This window comes from Labrus bergylta, chromosome 9, assembly GCF_963930695.1.
Source record: "Labrus bergylta chromosome 9, fLabBer1.1, whole genome shotgun sequence".
Lineage (NCBI taxonomy): Eukaryota > Metazoa > Chordata > Actinopteri > Labriformes > Labridae > Labrus > Labrus bergylta.
In genome coordinates, this window is record NC_089203.1 from 17,401,291 (window position 1) to 17,421,800 (window position 20,510).

At 41.0% G+C, this 20,510-nt stretch overlaps 1 protein-coding gene across 4 annotated transcripts in view; it reads right to left on the minus strand.

Annotated features, from left to right (window-relative positions):
- macrod1 (mono-ADP ribosylhydrolase 1) overlaps positions 1-20,510 on the minus strand; it is a 111,379-nt gene that overhangs the window by 21,384 nt on the left and 69,485 nt on the right. For 3 of the 4 annotated variants that reach the window (XM_065958757.1, XM_065958756.1, XM_020635762.3), the window contains exon 5: positions 14,351-14,467. The exons of the other annotated variant lie outside the window; for it this stretch is intronic. In XM_065958757.1, the coding sequence (XP_065814829.1) occupies positions 14,351-14,467 (117 nt within the window). The remainder of the gene's footprint in view (positions 1-14,350; positions 14,468-20,510) is intronic. 4 annotated transcript variants of the gene reach the window in all.

Genomic DNA, 20,510 nt, shown 5'->3' on the forward strand with positions numbered 1-20,510 from the left:
GTAGGTGCTCATTTCAGTGAGTGTTTTAACCACTACAATGAGCACTGCAGGCCCATTAGATAAAGCTCCACTAACAGTAATGTCCTGGTCTATTCTCTTTCTACATTATGTCTTTTATGGTCGGTGAGTGCAAAGGGTTTCAACCGTCTTATTTTGTTCATTCACATTTAACTACATGCTGGATCAAACTCTTCAGAACAAATAAAAGGAAGAGACTGAGACCTAAAAGTGATGTTCAGAGCGATGACCCTCTTGTTTTCTACAGTTAGGTGTTGCATTAATGTGCATAAATACGTGGGCTGCTTTTTCTTTATAAATGATAAATAATTTGTAGAAAATGTAAATTTTAATTACCTAGAGCCCCAGGTGACATTTTGACAAATTGCTGTATTTGTCTGATGGACAATCCAAAATCAAAGAGGTCTATTGTACAACTATAAACATGTAAATATGCACATAATCACATTTGTAAGGAGCTCGAGTAGCGATTCATTGGTGATTTGCTTTAAAATTGATGTGAGGCCTGATTTTTAGACTTTTACATTACATTAGAAAACCTCACACAAGAGATCACAGAAATCGAATCAAGCTTCATGTTCATGTTCATGTGGCTCCACTCCTGCAATGAAATACTCACACTTATGTGTTTTATATCAAACAGTAATAATCTGTTTGTCAGAGCTGAAAGACTGGGGGCTGGTTCGGTATTGTGAACCAGTAGTGAAGACAACTACACCAACCAGCAGGGTGGTGCAGCTAATGGTGAAGAATCTAAGAAGCGTACAAGAGAGGCGTTTAGATGCTCCAAATACAAAACAAACTACTTTTAGAGAAGGGAGTCAACTTCTAAGAAGAAAGTTTGCCATAAAGGGGAGACACATGCTTCTAACGTCAGGTTTAACAAAATGAAAAACACTTTTCTGTTGATAGTGTGGTGGAATTTATCTACCTATTTAGATTTAGATGTACAGACATCATTTGGTTTACTCACTGCTGATAAAGTGAGCTGTGGTCAAGTTCACTCATATCTGCAATGTTTGGTGGACTTAGTGTCTGCTGACAATTGTTTTAGACATCACATCCTCGTTTAGGTGGGGTAATATGAGCCTGACATTAGTATTGTCTTTTTGATATAGAGGGCCTCCAGTGAAGGTCTTGCAGATTTGGTTTGGCAGAACCCAAGTTCACATGTGCGCTTTTTATGTAATTGTCCTCACGAGTATTTATCTTATATATAAACTTTCTTCATCTTAAGCCATTTGATTCTCCTGAATCATTCTTGTGTGAAGTCAAGTCTTACAAATTTCCTCAACAGATAAAATAATTGACCAATCCAACAACTGTTTCTGCCCTACAATCATCACATCATCACATTATTAATTCACCTACATTTAATATAGGAAATACAGACTACTCCTACAGCTGTAACTGCAGTTGTATTTTTCTTTGTCTTGGCCTCATTAAACACATATTCTAATACAAAATCCCTTTTTACAGCAATATACAAGGCAATATGAAGGCAAGGATGCTTCAACATAACTTAGATCTTATTGTAGTTCTAAGACTCTTCAGTTGTCAGAGAGTGTTAAAAACCCAACCTTACACTGTCACAACAGGGGGAAAGACAGTAGTTTTTAAACTGTGAATTTAAGAGCTTCTGAGAACAGGCAATAGGATGAATCACTATTGTGAATCATCGCCTGGTGAGCGGCAAGAGTATTATTTATAGTGTTTGAGGATGCAGCAGATAGCAACCGAGAGAGATTAGGACACGTGAATAAGTGAACTATACGCACCATGAGAAACACTAACACACACGAGGAAAGAAAAGGCAATACATGCAAAGGAGAAGTAGCATCAATTTGGTAGATTATTGTTTTGTTTATGTGTGTGTTGTGTTATTGTTTATGTTGTCACGTGTGTGTTTACTCTCCTCTCAGAAGTCAGGAGTCAAGAGTGAGCATGTGCTTTGGAACAGTCGTTCAGCCATGCCAATGTATCAGCTGAGCACTCAGTGGTATATCTAGGTTCACAACTCGGTCGTGTGTGTGTGTGTGTGTGTGTGTGTGTGTGTGTGTGTGTGTGTGTGTGTGTGTGTGTGTGTGTGTGTGTGTGTGTGTGTGTGTGTGTGCAAAACTATATGTGCAGGACAGGTTTGGTTCAACACTGGTCACTTGCTGGTCATTCATCTGCATGTCATGTGCCTAATGTTGCTGAAACACAGTTTTTCTAACTCACACCGGAGTAAAGGCAGAGCTTTTCTAAAACTGAATCAAAATGTATAATTACATGGAGATTTTTGTCCCCACCTTTTCGGCCCTGTTTAAAAAAAAAAAAAAAATCCATCTCTGCTTTCTTTCTTTTTATTCCCCTCTCTTCCTCTTCTTTCCTTTTCCCTTCCACTCAATCCATCTTTGTTTCATTCTCCACGTCCTTTGTCGTCACTCCCTCCCTCCCTCCCTCCGTCCCTCCCTCCGTCCCTCCCTCCTTCCCCATTACCTCATCCAGTCACCCACCTCTCCTCTCACCCCTATTACCTTCTCCTCCATCCAGCCGTCACCATCCTTCTATCCTCTCCTGTTTTATCCATCCTTCACCCTCCCATCATCCTACCTTGTCGCTCTCATCCCTCCATTATCCCACCTACCCCTTCATCCTTTTCCCTCCCTACACTCCTCCATTACATATTCCTCCCTCCCCCCCCCTCCCTCTTTCCCCCTTCTCTCTCCGTCACCTGAGGTAGACAGTTCTGTCAGGAGCCGGCCTTATTTACTGCCTCTCTTCGCTCCTGTTTACATTATCGATCGGCAGGGTTGCTTTAGTTCCACCATACATCAACACCACCTCCCCATCCCCTCCTCCCTTCCCCACCCAAGTGTTACGGCCGCTGGCTCACATTACCCTGAAAGACAGAATGAGAGAGAAACAGGGGGGGGGGGGGGGGGGGGGGGCACAGGGGGAGGTTGATGGGGAGATGGAAAGCTAGCAGAGCATGTAAGGATGTGTGAGGGATTTATGTGTGAAGGAGAAGGTGCGCTAGGTGGTGTGTTATGAAGTGTGTGTGTGAGGAGCGGTGTTAAAGGGTGAGAGTGAATATGAGTGTGTGGATATGTGTCTGTATGTGTTATGTGTGTGTGTTTAAAATGCAGAAAACATACTCAATCATCTGCTGTGATTACATGAGGCGGTTGTAAGCGCTTGCTAACAAAAAGAGTCATCTCATTCAGTGATTTCAAAGTGTACAAAACATGAGCAGAAGCATGTGGAGACTCTTAACATTATTTTTGATTGATTGATGCACCGTTTTTGGAAGATTTAGCACATTATTTTGGGACCTGACTGCAGCAGTTTGGCTGCCTTACAACCGCAAAGAGGTTTAGTCATGTTGGGGGATCAGCACGTGGTCATGCAGTTCATCCCAAAAGTGCTGGATGGGACTAAGATCATGGCTCTGTATAGGCCAATCAAATTCTTCTTATTGACACAGAAAACATTTTCTTTATAGACCTGATTTGTACATCAGGGCACCCCCCCTTTGTTCTCTATCTGACCCACAAAGTTGTAGGAGCATTTCACATGAGGTGAGTTCTCTTCTCTCACCACAAAATGTATGGGAGATATAAAAATGTATCTAAAACCTTAATGACAAGAACAAGGTCTGGAGATGTCAAGCTGTGCTCATTGTCAGGCATGTCATTTTATTTGTTTGTTTTTTAGCTTCAGCATAGCGAGAAGCTATTCTTGGCAAAGGAAGCATTTTTGATTTGGGGCTGAGTTGAGGCCTGTTGAAATGATGATTTGTAGAAGCAAGGAGAATAATGAAACAAGGATAATTTCCTCAGAATTCTGTCAGCTCAGAAGTCAAATATTAGAAGCAGTTGGGTGTAAAATATTTTACATGTACATTAGTGCCCACCTCACTGAGACCTCGGACTAAGAGTCCACAAGGAGCGAGTTGCGAGAGAATAAATGAAATCAATGACCATCTTTCTGATGTTGAACTGTGATGATAGAGATATCACCATGACGATGGTTTTCAGGTTCAAGTGTTGAACTGGTGTTGCGGGCCGCAGCTGATCTGGTGCTGCTGGAGAACTTCACTGATGCAACACAGTGAAACTGCCCTTCCTCTTTCTTGTGCTCTCATTGACAGGTTTAATGATGGTGAAGAGGGCTCCAGTTAAGATGTGCAAATGGATTATTAAATGTTCAGTTGTGGTGAAATGTGGGAGTGGAAGTAAGACACATGCGCAGAGATTGAATCTGCTGAAACAGAACCTGGCACACGTGTGGCTTTCAAGTTCAGACCAAAGAAAAGCTTTCATCCCTAACAAGGCTGCACGGGCAAACAATGGTTATTTTGATGTGAATATGTGCAATACACACATTAAAAGACTGTTTTATCAGAACACTGACTGAGAAAAATTATTCTTTTTAAACATGCTCTCTCACTCAGCATGTGCTGTTTTTTACAGAAAGAACACTGGGTGTACTTGCTATGCTTTCACACCAATTACAGATCAGTTGAAGGACCAGCTAGCCATAAACTACTCTTAAATGAATTGGAGACAATTTTGCAGCAATTTAAAAAAATCATATAATATAGATTATTTTGGATTCAGGAGGGCCATGTTGCAAAATTACACACAATTTCATTGTGAATTTACAGATATAATTTCATGGATCAGGCCCCTGAGTTTGTTGAGTTTAAGTATGTGTATCTTGAAAATGCATGTAACCTTTGGACTGCAAAATTGATGGTGCTTTTATTCAAGAGCGCTCCACCTTTTTCCTCTGCTTACAAATGCAAACATGCTCACAACAGACATAGCTAACCTACAATATATCAGCCACTCTCCTTCAAATAAACCGCCAATAAGCCAGGGTCTTGCTCAAACTCTTCACCTGCACACCAATGATTAATGGACAACCTGCCCTTTGATTAAGATTTTCTAAAACTTTCAAATTAAAAAAATATACAGTATGACAGAAATGTCCTGAGGTGTGTTTGTGTTCAGCTCAGATTGTCAGAGTCAGTTTGTGGCCGTTTTCTGAAGTGTTTCTAAAGTGTTTTTCAGTCTCTGGCTGTTTGTTGATTAATGAGGGAGAAACTTAACAGACCAGCTCATTCATGCTGATTTTGCACATAACAGGAACAAGCCGTTTTATGCCGTCTATAGCCAACAGCAGCCGTCACTGGGTTAGATGCAAGCAGTGCAGAAAAGCAGGCATGTAATGACCACTTTTTATCTTCCTTCGTCGAGGTTAAATGTTCCCACATTATCATTACAGGAGCATGTGCACATGTGTTGGTTTATGATATGTAAAATAGACTTTTAAAGCTGCCTGCAGATGGATGTTAGTGTGTAGTATGGATTAATGGCCGTCATTACTCTGCAGTTGTGCATTTTGTTGTGACATATTGTGTCCTTGCTTCTGTGGGTCTGAAAGGGAATATTTTCCACACACAGGAGGGAATCCTGTTTAACTATTGTTAAACAGTTGCCAGGCCTTTAAATGTCTACCCTGCAGTGGGTGTTTCCAAATGCTCTGAACAAGAGTCGTCAGATGGTAATAAGGTATTCTGCACAGTGATTTGATTTGAGCTGAATGTCATGTAAGTTAATTGAGCAGTTTTCTCGCTGAATGTTTAAATCTTCAGCCTTTTGTTCTCTCCTCTTGCTCACAGACTTGTCCAACCACGTTTGAATGTTTTAATCTTTTCTGGCTTTCTATGCAATGATGGAACAGCTAGCTACACTGTGTACATTTGAAAGAGCTTTTTACATTTGTATGTTAAGTTGAACAATGTATTGTGATGTTTTGATTGTGTCTTTGCACAGATTTTTCTTTCTTCTTTACCTGTATAGACACTACGGATGTCATACATTGTAACACGTGTATTTACACACTGATGTTCATAAATTAACTCTCTCCCTATCACACAAACACATTTATGAATCAAAGTTGCAGAGTTTGTCTCCTTTTATGTGTAGATTGACCAAATATACATTTCTCCAGGACATTTCTGATATCATCACCACTTACTCTGTATTTACACTGAATTTACTTTTAACAAAGAGTCAATTTAAAAGTTCATCTTCTTTCTTTTTAGATTAAATTGTGCTTTTCAAATTTAGCCATATCCTAGCTGTCAGATAATGTACAAACACAATTCTCTCGGACAAATAATAAACAATTAAAAGTGAATTATATTGAACTTAGACATGAGGGGAATCTTTATTCAAGTGAAGTAACCATTATTTCACCACAGGCTTGTATTTATAATAATATATTCAGTTCATTAAATCTAAACTATATATATTATATGAGATCATTAAAAAAATATGTGTGTGTGGGTCTTTCATGCATGTTGATACCTACTCCCTTCTCCTAGGACTATTTTTATTTTCCAATAGTTAAGCTCATTACATTTTGACGTTACAGTTAAACCTGTTGAAGTTAAAGGTCACCTACCAATCTATGACCATATATTTAGTGTGCATGTGTGCGTGTGCGTGTGTGTGAATAAGAATGTTATCTTCGTTCAAGATACATTTCTTGAAATTCCATTTTAATTTGACTAACAAGAATCGGTTGATTGGTGTTAAGAGTTCACTGTTGTTTTTAGACTTGTCAGAGAGAGTCTGGGGGTGGCAGCTGGCTTTAGCACCACCTGATGTAAGGGACTTTAGGACTCAACTTCTGCATTTTGAAGGGTATGAGAGGGAGTCTGGAGTTAAGGTGATTAAAAAAAATTGGGAGTGCTCTCAACTCTGAAGCCACTATGATTAAAACCGCTGCATAAATATGTAATTCATGTATAAAATATGTAATATAAACTAAGTGAAACGTGCAAACCTGTCTTCTCTTTAGATGTATTTTATTTGTAAATTATTTTATTCTGAACTATCACCATGTTGTTTCTTTTAGACAGTCGCTCTCCTCACAAGGTGCTAAAGTCCTCTGTGTTTTTTTTCTTCAGTTTTCAACCTGAGAAAACGGTCCTGCTCATCAGATTTATTCAAATAAATTACTTCTTTGATCAATGTGTGAAAAAACACAACATGACCTAATTAAAACACAAAGCACATTCCTAACAGATGGTATTGAGACACTTTCATAAAAACATACTGCTACACTTGTCCAATCAAACTGTTTAATCTACTTGCAAAGACTACAATAAAACAGTCGAACAACATTAAAAAAAGAAAAAAGAAAGAAAGGGGAAAAGTTGACACTGCAGACAGGTAGCAAAAAAAGGGAAACTGTGAGGAGGCGGGGAACTATTTTCATCACACCTGATTTGCCTTGCACATTTATGCAAAATAATGGGAGAAAGAAGCTCCGTGTGTGTGTAGGTGCGTGCATGCTCCTTCTCTCCCATAAGTGGCCGTCACACCGCTGTGAGCCTTAAGCGAACTTGAATGAGTGTCATCCGGTGACACCCACCCCACTTTTCCTTTTGTCTGCCATTTCAGCTTTCTTTTTCTTTTTCCAGAGTATTGTCATACGAGCCTTTTTCTTTTGGCTCAGCCCCACTTCCTCTCCCTCTCTCTCCTCCCAGCGAGGCCTCCCACCATTCTTACCTGGGAGGCCACAAGGCGCTGCTCCTGCTTTTCATACTCAACAACCACTCATCCGTTCATCCTCTACCCCTCCCCCCCTTTTTTTTCTCTCCTCTCTCTCTCTCTCTCTTACCTCCATCTGTCTCTGGCCTTTATTTATCCTCCTTTAAAGCAGGAGGCAGGAAAAAGGCTAGCTGCTCCTTTGTGCGCCCACCCTCAGTTTGTACTCACCCAAGCGGATAGGCTCTAAAATCCAGGCCCTGGCTTTGGCACAAAAGGAAGGCTCGGGTCTTATAAAGGCCCCTACGGCTCTGCCTATCTCTTTCCATCTTTCTCTGAGAAAGACAGGGCGGCAGTTATTCTAAACAGGAGCACAAGAAGAGAGGGGGAAAAGAAGGGGACATGGTGCAGCTGTGAAAAAAAAAAGGAGCGGATTTAATTCTCTTAGTGCAGCAAAGGGGTTCTTTACTCCCTTTCAGGACTGCTCTCCAACTCTTCTTCTGATCCCAGCAACACTGAAGCTTTAAAAAAAACAAAACCTTTTTTCTCCTTGAAGGCGTATGAATTAACTGAATGTATTAACACCAAAGCTGCTGCTGTGATCATCATCATCATCATCATCACGCTTCTCCTCATCAGCAGAGGCAGCTTTTTAACACCTCAAAGGATCTCACTGCTGACGCCAAGGCAGGAAGAAGCAGAGATGTCGACAACCTTGTCAAAAAATAGAGAAGAAGAAAAAACTAGCAAGGTATCACAGTGCGAGTGTTATAGTCTTTAGCCCAGAGCCTTGTCAAGTCTCCTGGCACAACTACAGAAACCTCAGTGCTGATGAAGAAAATGATACAAGCAGAGCACGAGGGGGAGTGAGATGGGGAGGGTGAGCAGAAGGGGAAGGGGATGGAGGAGAGATGAGCTGTTAAGGGACAAAGATGAAGAAGAGGGTTAAAGGAGGGGATATTAAGGAGTAAAGAGGAGCCAAAAAGTAAAGAGGTGAGGAAGTAGATGGAGAGGAAGAGGATCGGAAAAACAGGAGGAAACAAGGTGTTCAAGTTGTTGACTTGCAATGGCAGAGGCACCTTGTCTTCAAAGATACGCAGAGGCAGAAAGAGAGAGAGCAACAAGGCGACGGGCGAGGCACAGAGATGGAGGTCTTGGAGGAGAGGAAGAGGGGGAATCTGGGAGAGCTGCAGTGAGGATTTTAATTAGTGGTAATTGGCCACCGAGGGAGCAGAAAGTGGGATAGGGGAGGCAAGGAGGGATGAGTGGGGGAGCATAACAGGCACTTTTTGACAGAGTGATATCTCTCTTGCTTTGTATCTCTCTATTTCCTTCAGCACTTTGTTTCTATCTAAAGGCTTTCCAGCTCTGTTTTTTTTTTTTCACCTCCATCTTTCTTTACCTCCAACTTCGATACTCTCGCCCTCCCCAATCAGTTCCCTCCACACACTGATATTCTTCTTCACACGCCTACAGAGCAAATATGAAGTGATTGGCACGAGAAGAAATAAAGCGATAGAAGAGGATACTTTAAAAGTGCAGTTAAAGTTAGTCTTCTTAAACCCTCATTAAAGATATATGAAATAAGCAAAGATTTCCTGTTTTGAGATAAACGCACGCTCCTATCTTTTTCATATTTTATTACTTAATGTACCGTGGTTAATCTTGAAGCTTCTATGATCAATATTTTTATTTTAACAATGGATCACATGACTAACGTTTCTATCCCTAGAGAACAAAGGTGAAAGATAATTCAAAGGAACGGTGATAATGGTTCTGATCTGTCAATCTTTCTCTCAGAATCCTTAGACATCCCCCCCCCCTGCCCTTCCCCTCCCTGATGTGTCACTATGTTGTATCTGTGTGCTCAGCAGGGGAGCGAGGGCAGACTGGGGATAAGGTTAGCAGGCTTACAGCCGTGTTTATCGGTACACAGGTGAGCTCTGGGACTCTGGGTCGTCTGGACAACACATTTGGCCCTGGCAACCACAAAACACACGGGATCGCCTTTTACTGCTCGCAGCTGATTCACAGTGAGCAACACAATAATTTACGCACGGAAAATCACACTCAGACTGATCTTAAACAGTTCCACTTTTAATTTACTCCTAATTACAGCAAAGTTGATAGATTGCTGATTTAACTGCCTCTAAGTTTGGTTCATGTGGGATTTTAGGCCAGGCCTGCTTGATATTTTCCATCTGTCATTTGCCCACATCCCTAAACTGCTTGTGACTCTTGCTAAATAGCAGACGTAGAGTGCCATGCACTCCGGGTGTTGCTAGGTTACATTTCTGGGTTGCTACTGGCTAAGTGGCTGCGGGATCATCGATGGACTCTATGCAAAGAGGGCTGACAGCAGGTCCTCTGGACTATTTGGCAACTCATGCGTCAGACACTCTTGAAATCCCACATCTGGTGGCAAACCCATACAAATCAACATCAAAGTGCTGTCTTTGAGATTGGACCTGTCTGTCACCGTCTCTGCCACCCTCCTGTCGTCTTCCATTTTCACATCCCGCTCTTTTCCACCTCGTCCTGTGCCTGCTTTGTTATCCCTCCTTTGCTCTGCCGCTGTCACTGCCGTCTCGCCTCTCTCTCCCTCCTGCAGAGAGGTAATCAAGCCCTGTTGCGCGTGTTTAAGTATCTGAGCAGATGCATGTTGAATTATTCTTGGGACTTGATGTTTTGTCTGCAAGGCCACTCTCCTGTACCTCATGCTGAGGAACAGCCACACGAACAAAATCCAACAACTCGCACACAAACACTTAGTCAGTCACTGAGTCAGAAATGAAGTCAGTCACACGGATCTCATGTTGACAGACAGTTACAGGTAGGAGAAAGATAAGACCTGACAGACAACCCACAATGATACACTTACTGCAGCTACAGTATGACACAAGTAACCACAGCCCAGAAAGGCAGAGTACAAGGTTGTGCAATGGAGTATTTCCTCAAGGTATAAATACACATCCACACGAGGTAACACACCAATATGCACACACACCGACACTAAGCGGCATTGACACAGACAAATATTACAATAAATATCCTCAAAGTTGAAAAAGTGAACCAACAAAGATCAGACAATGTAAGAACTCATCTGCTCCTAATTCCCTCCTGTCTCCCACTCCCCTCACATCTGTCCCCTCCCCAAACCTGCTTCATTTTTTTTATTTTTTTTCTACCGCTCTTCCACTCGCTCCTTATCTATCTCTCCTCTTACTCTCCATCCTGCCTCCAGCTCGACTTCATCATCTTCTCTTCTCTTCCTTTTTCTCTCTCCGTCTTTCTCTGTGAACTTAAACTCACTGTTGAACCGCAAGCTGTTATCACACACTCTCAGAGTTGCTTTTATCTCTTTTTCTCAACACACACACACTGGGTGGTCATTATGATATACAAAGCTTGGTTAAGGCATTGATGGGATTGGTGTCGTTCATATCTGTATGTGTGTCGTTGCAGTGGCAAAAACATGCTGGAGAAGATTGGATTGTGTTACTGAGTGTCATGTAACGGCATGGGAAAGCTTTGAACTGTCAACAACACTTAACACTTTATGAGAGAAGGGAGATTCTGTATATAACTGATTCAAAGACTTAAGTACTGGTTAGTCTGTCAGGTTACTCAGTCTTGCTAGCACAACAATACTCCACTGTTTTAGAATTGCGCCCTGATCATATATATGACGAGATTGATGCTACAGAACCACAGGTATTACCTTTCCTTCTTATGTAATATGTTTTTCCTTCTCCACACCTGAAGCCTACATTGCCCACAATGCATCTACATGGCCAAAAGTTCAGATATGGGTGGGTTTTATGCTAGTAGTAGTTAATTATTTAGTTGGCCCCTATGTTCACTCTGATCGTCAACAGACCTCTGGAGCTGTATGAAGTCTTATCCTGCTTCAAACACTCAAACATCATCACACCCCAAGAAACCCTCCATCACAGGAATGACTACAGTCTGATATCAACATGACGTCTGTCAGCCACCTGCGGGACTTCACAGGCCCCCTTGCTCGACCCCCTGCATTTTACTTACCGGTACTTACAGTGAAAACAGATAGTGGAAAATGTAGTCAGTCTGGGACTGCATTACATCCTGCGACACCTACGGCTGACTCCCCGGGGACCTATGCATGGATCCTGTTTGAGGACCTCAGCTTGGCATTCAATACCATCATCCTGGATGTCCTCCACCACAAACTGACCCAGTTGACAGCGCCTATCAGTGGATCACCAACTTCCTGACTGACAGGAGGCAGCAGGTGAGGATGGCGAGCATCCCATCCAGCACCCTGGCGCCACCCAGGGTAGCGTCCTCCCCCATCTGCTCTTTTCCCTCTACACCAACGACTGAGCCTCAGGGGACCCTTCTGTCGAACTCCTCAAGTTTGCAGACGACAGCACTGTCGTCGATCTCATCCGGGATAGTGATATGTGTACTTATAGACGGGAGGTGAAACAGCTGGTCCTCTGGTGTGCTCCTACCACCTGCAGCTAAACCTGCTCAAGACCGTGAAGATGACAGTGGAATTCAGGAGCAACCCCGCCCCCTACACCCCCCACCCTCACCATACTCAACAGCACTGTGTCTACTGTTAGCACTTTCAGGTTTCTGGGATCCACAACCTCCCGGGACCTAAAGTGGACCTCCCACATAAACACCACCAGGAAAAAGGCCCAGCAAAGATTGTACTTCCTGAATCAGATCAGAATGTTCAACCTGCCCTCAGGAGCTGCCGATAACGTTTTACACCACCATAATCTAGACACATACTGTTTAAACCTCTCTCCTCCAGTAGGCATTACAGATCACCGTATGCCAAAACAACCAGATACAAAAACAGGTTCTTCCCACAGGCTGTCAATCTGATAAAGGATAAACATACACATAGCTAGAACAATCACTGTGCAATAACCCTGAGACACAACAACCACTGCACCAAGTGTAGAAACATAAGATCATTTATATTCATTTTATGGACACATACTTTGAAATGTATATATTATTATCCTCCTTATCTGACATTAATCTATTCTATTTTACTGCTTTAATGTAAATGCTGCCCATCTGTAACAGTATAACATCATTTATTATCAAGTTTACATCAGCATCCTTTGCACTCCTCACCACTGCCTTATTGGCTTATGTAGGCTCGTACATATTAGTGTATTGTTATAATAATATTTTATGTTTAATGTTTGTACATGGAGAGCATAGTTCAGCTGAGTTAAATTCCTTGTGTTTGTAGACATACAAAGCCAATAAAGCTGATTCTGATCCTAATTTCTGTGTCACTAGCCCGCAGCGTAGTTGAGAATGAGGCTATGGAGGTCTGGTTAGCTCTTTTTCAAACTCCACAATCCCTGATTTTGTCTTTATCCCCCGCCTCAATGACTCTGAGGGAAATCACTTGAGGTAATTTATCAGACTTTGCACAGCTCCCTGTGGAGCAACAAAACAATTTGGAGAACCTATAGAATTACTCTCAACATGTGTTAACTGTTTTTAAGTGAGTTTCTTTTGTAAATCCAATTCCCGGAAAAAAACTTCATTAACTTCATTCCTATAATTATTTTCTTATGCAACTTATGTGTTAAGCTATTACTGCAACAAAAAAAGGTCAATTGAGTGAGTAGTTCCCATTCTGAGGTCTGTGCCCACTCAGAGTTTGTGACATAAACCGTAAGGAGGTAAAAAACTGAGGAAAATACAGCAAGAACAAGATGTTGTCTGTTCTTTTGGTTTTGTTTGACACAAGTCAGTATCTGTTGCCTAGAATGTGTTCTTGGCTTTTTCAAACTTTGATTACGCCAACTCTGAATTGACTGACTCATCTGGCATTGTGACATCAAACCATAGTTTCTCAGGTATAAGTAATGACTCTAATAACAGCTAGAGGCAGATTTAAGATTAGCCAATCAGTGCCATGGGTGGGAAAAATGCCACTTTTTAGCATTGCCAAACTTTGGGTCTCAACAAAGAAGAAATGAAAACAAAAATGATGCCAACTTGAACACAAAGCCAGTATGTTTGAATGGCCTAGGAGTTGTTTGTGCATTTGTGCCGAAAACACGACTGTGATTTTTTTATTCCACCCTTTAATGACTTACTTAATAAAATGAAAAAAAAATCAGTGACAGCATGCGATGAAACAGAACTAAAGACTTACCCCTTTATACTGCATCATCAGTATCTTCAAAGAGGATAAAACGTGAGTTTAGCTACAGACTTTCTCTTATTAATGTCTAGATGCTGGTGCTCTCCCTCACAGTCACATGTCGTTTTTTAGGCATCAGAGCAGGAGAAGATTTTCTTTGGAACTAAAACACCTTGAAAAGCTTTTTCTGTCATGTTGAATCTTCAGTTTCATCACATTATACACGCTGCAATGGAGTGAACTTAATAATTGAGTGCCATTTACTCTGCTATAAATGGAAGGCCGCCAGTGACATTATGGATACCAAGATGAGTTTCTTCTGTTGGTTGAGTTTGAGCAGCGAAGAAAAAACTCCTGTTCTGTTCATGAGTTTTAAATAAGAAGAAAAGCGTCCAGCTCCATATTTGGAAAACAGAGCAAAGAAACAAAAAATAAGGCAAATTTTTTGTTTCTTTGCTTTTTATTACACCAAGGTATTTGTAATCTATTGTGCTTCTTGTATATTTAGGGCAAAACACTTCGTAACTTTCCCACGCTATCAAAACCAAAAACAGTCCTGAGAAACCTCCAGCAGTGTCACTCAAGTCTAGCTGGAACTACACGTTGTACTCACACTTTGCTGGGAGCCCGTAGCCACAAGTTATCTTCGCCTCTCCGGTCTTACAGCCGCGGAGGGAAGCACACTCTTTTTTAAGCATGGGACCTGCAGCACGGTGGATTGCTCCGTCCACTGGAAAAAAAGAGAGAGAGATCATTCAGAGTTGGCCTAAATATGTGAATATCCTGGCATTTAGGTGCTCACAGGGTGTCTAAATGCTGTTTCAAGTCCAGCAGACACATCTATAGGTATCACATTATAGTGCTTAATGAACCCGGATGATTTTAGTGATGAGCAGTTGAAATCCTGCTATAACTGGTTGCTAACTTCTCACCCTGAATCCAGTTTTCTTTTAATAAGTCAGAGCATCTGTCTCCACACGTCAGTCTATTTAATGGATTTTAGGGCAACTGCTTAGTTAATTACCTGATTTAATGTCTTATTACAGACTCAGCTGACTTTGACTTTTTGGTCAATTAGTCTTTATTAATTACATTTTCATATATCTGCATAATACTCAGGAATTAGTATCTATCCTTGATCCACACCGCATCAAAAAAACGTGACTGTGTTCATTTCCAGGAGGGCAATGATGCAGGAAAAAGCAATTTTTTACAGCCCTTCCAATTACAGTTTGAGTCATAATCTCTGCACCTCTCACAGCCAAGACACATTTACTCAAAGTTAATATTTAGACCATCTGGATCTCAAGCAGCTTTTTAAGTTACATGGACCCACAAACGCAACATTTCACAAAAGACAAAACAACTTGTGATATGGATATAAAGTACACATCTTTTATTATGAAACAAAATGTAATTTCATCCTATATGATTAGCGACTGATGATTTTGACATAATACAAATGAATTAAAAAATTCAATAGATCTTTGTTTTATTTCTTGTGGCACAAGAGACATCAAAAAGTGACGAAGCATAGCTTGAGTTTTTTCCTCCTTCTTGTCATTTTAAAACTAAGTCTGTTTAGTGAATCGTGGACATTGATCAAAACAGAAGTTCATACTGCTACTTTGCCTCAAGCAGTGAGCCAATCAGGAGCTTGTTTTGATTGAGAATGCGGTCTAGAAATGATTATACACCACTCACATGCAACAGCATGAAGCCACATTTTGTTTCAACACTATTTATATCTATATAAAAAAAAAGTGTTTTTCTCAATGTATCATTTAAAACAACAGGACATAAGGATTAAAAAGGAAAAATGCCTGAACTTGAAAAAAGAATGCTGACATTCATGGTCTTTGTTTTAAAAGCCTTTGGCCACCAGCACACCCTGAGTCAGAAAATGTTCACTGACAGCATGTGGAATTTGCTTTTCCTGGAGTGTCTGTTTTTACATTAAAACATCCAAGTCCAGCAGTTGAAGAATAATTATCTCTATGTTTATCTTGGTGCACTATAGGATAGGGGAAGATTGTTTTTTTTTTATTTTTTATTTTTTTTATATATATATATATATATATATATAAAACTATGAAATGAAACAGTGTCTTGGGTTCATTTTATAAACTCTTAACCCAAAATGATACTATTTTCTTTACTTAAACAAAAGCAACACAAAAACATTTTTGGGACAAAAACTGATGACCTTCAGTCAGCATTTGTTATGCTACTTACACGCACTCGCCACTTTTTGGGTCTACTGTATTTTTTATAAGAAAGGCTTTAATTTAGCCACAGCTTTCGTGATAAGGGTGGTAGCTTAGAGTAGTGTTGATGTGGACTGCATCATATGGAAAGCTGCTGTCAATAGGTAATCCTCATGAGAGTGGAAGACTATTGAATACCTTTTAATATAGTGCACACAAGTACTGTTGAACGAGCCCACCATCTGCTACAAAATCAATGATTATGTGAACCAGAATTGTAAACAGAAAAACTAAGTGCTAAGAATAGATGACATTTGATTGTATAAGCTTTTCACAGACAATTCATTATGGTTGCTGTTCTTACATTTGAAAACGGTGTATTGCCAATCAAGAGCACCCCCCCCCCCCCCCCCCCCAAAAGCAAAAGAGCATTGACTTTCAGCACCTGGTGAAAATATTACAATAACACCCATCCAGATGTCATAGAGAAGCTGCAACCTCCGGTGTTGATGAAGCCAAAATCCTGCAGTTCTTCCAGTGTCTGCTTGAGGCTGATTCAGCGGTGTGTTTGGTGTTATAATGTTATTGTGTTAAGTTGGCGTATTACATGTGGTGCCAGGCTGCGGTGTGCCATGCTGTGCTATGCCATGTTGAAATGGGCCGCATTGTAAGCTAAGCACAAGTATGAGGGTGTGAAAGGAGAGCCCTGAACGCTGGCTAGCTCCTCAGGGTGCACAGAAACAAGTTCAGATACCACGCTCACGCTGTGTGTGTGTGTGTGTGTGTGTGTGTGTGTGTGTGTGTGTGTGTGTGTGTGTGTGTGTGTGTGTGCGTGCGCATTTCAAATATTGATGCTGTGTATATCTTTGTCAAAGCACAATCGCTACTGTGCACAAATGTTTTTGTGTGTGTGTCTTTGGGACTGTGTGCATGTGTACGTGAAGAGATGTAAAAGTAACACGCACACTCAACACACATACACCGAGCACACAGCACAGCAACTTTGGAGCAGCCCTCCTCTGAAATAAAGAAAGTGTGATAAGACGAAGAGATGGAAAAGAGAAGGAGGGAGGGAGGGGAATGAGAGAGAGAGAGAGAGAGCAGCAGATATAAAAATAGTCTGCAGGGAGATAAGGAAACAGGCATGAAAAACTGAATCAAAAGAAATTGAAATTGAACTGAAACGTAAGCCAACAATACTTTCTGTTTTGTGTCATGTTTCATGTTTGACAGACACATAAATGTGTGCATGTGGGGGTGTGTTGGTGCATGTGTGTGTGTGTTTTTATGTTTAAGGATGAATAGTGGCCTTTCCCCCAGTCTTTCTGAGGTGAATGCATAGCCTCAGGCTACAGCAATGCTTTCTGACCTGGGTACTGCTCTGCTCAGTCCCACACAGAAAACTGTAATCCATGGTTACGGACACAGGCAAAGAATATACTGTATACATAAAAGCTCATATACAAAACAACTCACACAAGAGTATGCATACATGTATGAACAAACAGATACATGCCAAGATTAAGTAACACATGTACTTTCATATGAAAACCTGTTTAAAATACAGTTAATTTAGTCTATTGTGGTAAATGTGGAGCATGATTCATCCATGCTCTTTTATTGGCATTACATTTTCTCACTGAATACCTTCAAATCTAGTTGCGGTTACAGTAGCCAAATTCAAAAGTGTTTGTCCATGCCTCCTGGAATGAAGCAAAAAAGGACATTTCAGCTGACTTCCTGTTTCCTCCCTGCAGACACGAATAGGATACGATAGTATGATCATAACACTCAACTACATTCTCCAAATGATATTGGACCCTTTCAACATAGTTCTGGTCATTAAAAATGGTTCTGGTGATGTCAAGGAGTTTGTGATGCTAGAAACAAGTTCACAGGTTTTCCAGCCACATCTGTTTGCGATGATTGTGTATCTTTGAGGCAGTGCCATGTGATGAATACAGACGTTAATAAAGGAGACTCTGGTGACCAATTTGTATGTTCCGCCTCCTAGTGTAACTGTCATTACAGCGGTTGCCATCTCAGTGTCTTAAGGCCTTGATACAGCAACTTGAGGGCTTTGTCACAGGTATGTAATTTTTCTTGCAGAAGTTAGGTTCGTCTTTGGAGGACAGTCTCTTAAAATATGGAGATATTACCGCCGTGTTCTTGTTTAAAACTTGAGTAGGTGTACAACCTCAAAACGCAGCCGACTCCTTTTAGCTGCAAACTACACAGACTACACAGTCCATCACATTAACTTCTACATGAAACGGGCTTTGTGCACTCAGCCAAAGATGCCTTTGTTTTCCTCATGTTTAACTTAGATTGCTCTTAGTCAAATGGAAATGAGGAGGAACAAAAAGAGGCCCCTCCCTCTCTCTCTCTGCACCCTCTCTGAACCCGGTGAGCAGAATTAATAAATGTCCTACACCTCTTCCCTCTCTCACTGACTCTTACCTCTCTCATGTAGAGAGCTGTCCCTCTAACTACACTCACTGAATACTGCCCTTGTTAGCTCTCCATCAGCCTGTGGTAACTTCTGACTCTGTGGGAGCCGGTGTAATAGCTCAGCATGAGCACTGCACGCTACTGTTGTGTCACTTCAATGCGGTCAGAAATATGAAGGGGGGGGAGAAGAGATGAAGTAAAGCGCCACTGCAGAGCAGGCGTATATGCAGGTTTGTTAGGTAAGGAATGACTGTGACTGCGCGAATAAAAGATCAACAGATAGGGTAGAAATTAATTGAGTTAAATTAAATATTGACATATTTCAGGAAAAAAAAAAAAATATGATGGTGTTTTAAGTGTCACACATGATCTGATGAGCTGTTGCTCGGTCGGTACATTTACATGCAGTTAGAAAATGTCGCTTTACTGTGTTAGTCTGACTAAAACTGGACTTCTAACATATTAGTTTGACTGTTATTGTACTACACAGAATTTTTTTCAAAATCAGACGAACAAACCTAGATAATGCAGTTGGGGCTCGATTTACTCTTGCATGAATACCCCTCAATCCGACCCAAACTGGACAAGGCGCTCCAGGTATGCTCCACATTCCCCGCATCGGGCTTTGACCCGTGAGTCGAACAGCTTCAAAGCGTAGCAAAGCTGAGGTCTGTCTTCGGATATCACCATAAGCCAGAGGGATAGCGTGGATCACTTCGTACCAATAGTTAAGTGTCAAGTCGATACAAAATGTACAGAGCTTAAAGTTGTTCGTGTTTTCACCGTGTGACATTCAACCGGTATGCCACTTGCTGACTTGTTAGCAAGGTCAACAGGAAGAAGGTCCATTAGTAACTAGCTGGAATGGGGCATATCACTACCGACCGTAGGGGAGTTGGACACAACCCTGTTAATAAATCAATTCTCCCCCAGTGCTTGTATACAGGGACAAGGACTGTAGTCCAATTAAATGTCCTTATCGAGCTGTAATCGATGTAAACATATTGAGTGTTAAGTGAAAGGTCTACAACAGACTGAATTATCTGTACAACTATAGATCATCCTGGTATTTGTACAGACATTCATGTTCCCCTTGTGATTAAACATACTTATATAACCATTATTGGAGATGTTATTGCAAACATTTGACAGGCTTTAACTGTTATCATTGGTATTGTTAGTACAGGTCTGTATCACGGTATCTGTTGTTATTTTGGTTGCTTGTTGTACATCTCCCTCTCCATCTGTTTGTCTTTCCATCTCTATGTCTCATCCTATATTTCATTTTCTCAGTCCATCCTGACACAGAAGAGGGCGTCTGGGTCAGCTCAACGTTTCTGCCTGTTAAAATGAAGATTATGGTTGCCATTGTTGCCAAGTGTTTGCTTATGGTAGACTAATGTTGGGTTCAATCTAAATAATGACATGGGTATAGTCTAAACCTGCTCCATATGTACAATTTCCTTAGTTTTCGTTGGTTGAGATTTTGCACTAATTGATAGACTGATGACGATCTACCTTAAAATCTAAGGGTGAGTTCTTAACTCATCCAAAAGATTAATCTTTCAACTGTTTTGCCTTGTTGTTACGTGGTACTACTGACTGTGGTTGTAGGACATCTGAGGTAGATGTTTGCTAACCGCATTTAATCATAAAAGAAGAAGAATGCTTACTGTATTAAATAACAGAAGCCGAAAAAGGCACTAGTGCCTGTTACCAGTACAGAGTACACGGGATGGGTGTTTTAGTGTTGTGTGAGTCTCTGTTCTCTTTATTTCTCCATGGCGCTGTCAGAGCTGGAAGATTTCTGTATTTAAAATGCAATATATATCTCAGAAGGTAAAAAAATTGCAACATCCGTTTTTTTTGGAATATCAGTTCAGCCCTAGTCTGCATGTGTCTGTGCGCAAAGGGAGATTTTCATGAATAATCTTATTGTAGTTCCCAGTAACTATCGCAGTATTTGGGATTGAATCGCCCATCCGGAATGCTAATAGAATTCCTGTCAGATTTACCTAGTATGTAGTGCTAAATAACTCTGCCAAGCATACACTGGAAGGGAATTGTGTATTTGATGTGCCAGTGCATTTGTCAGTGTGTCTGTGTTTGTGTAAG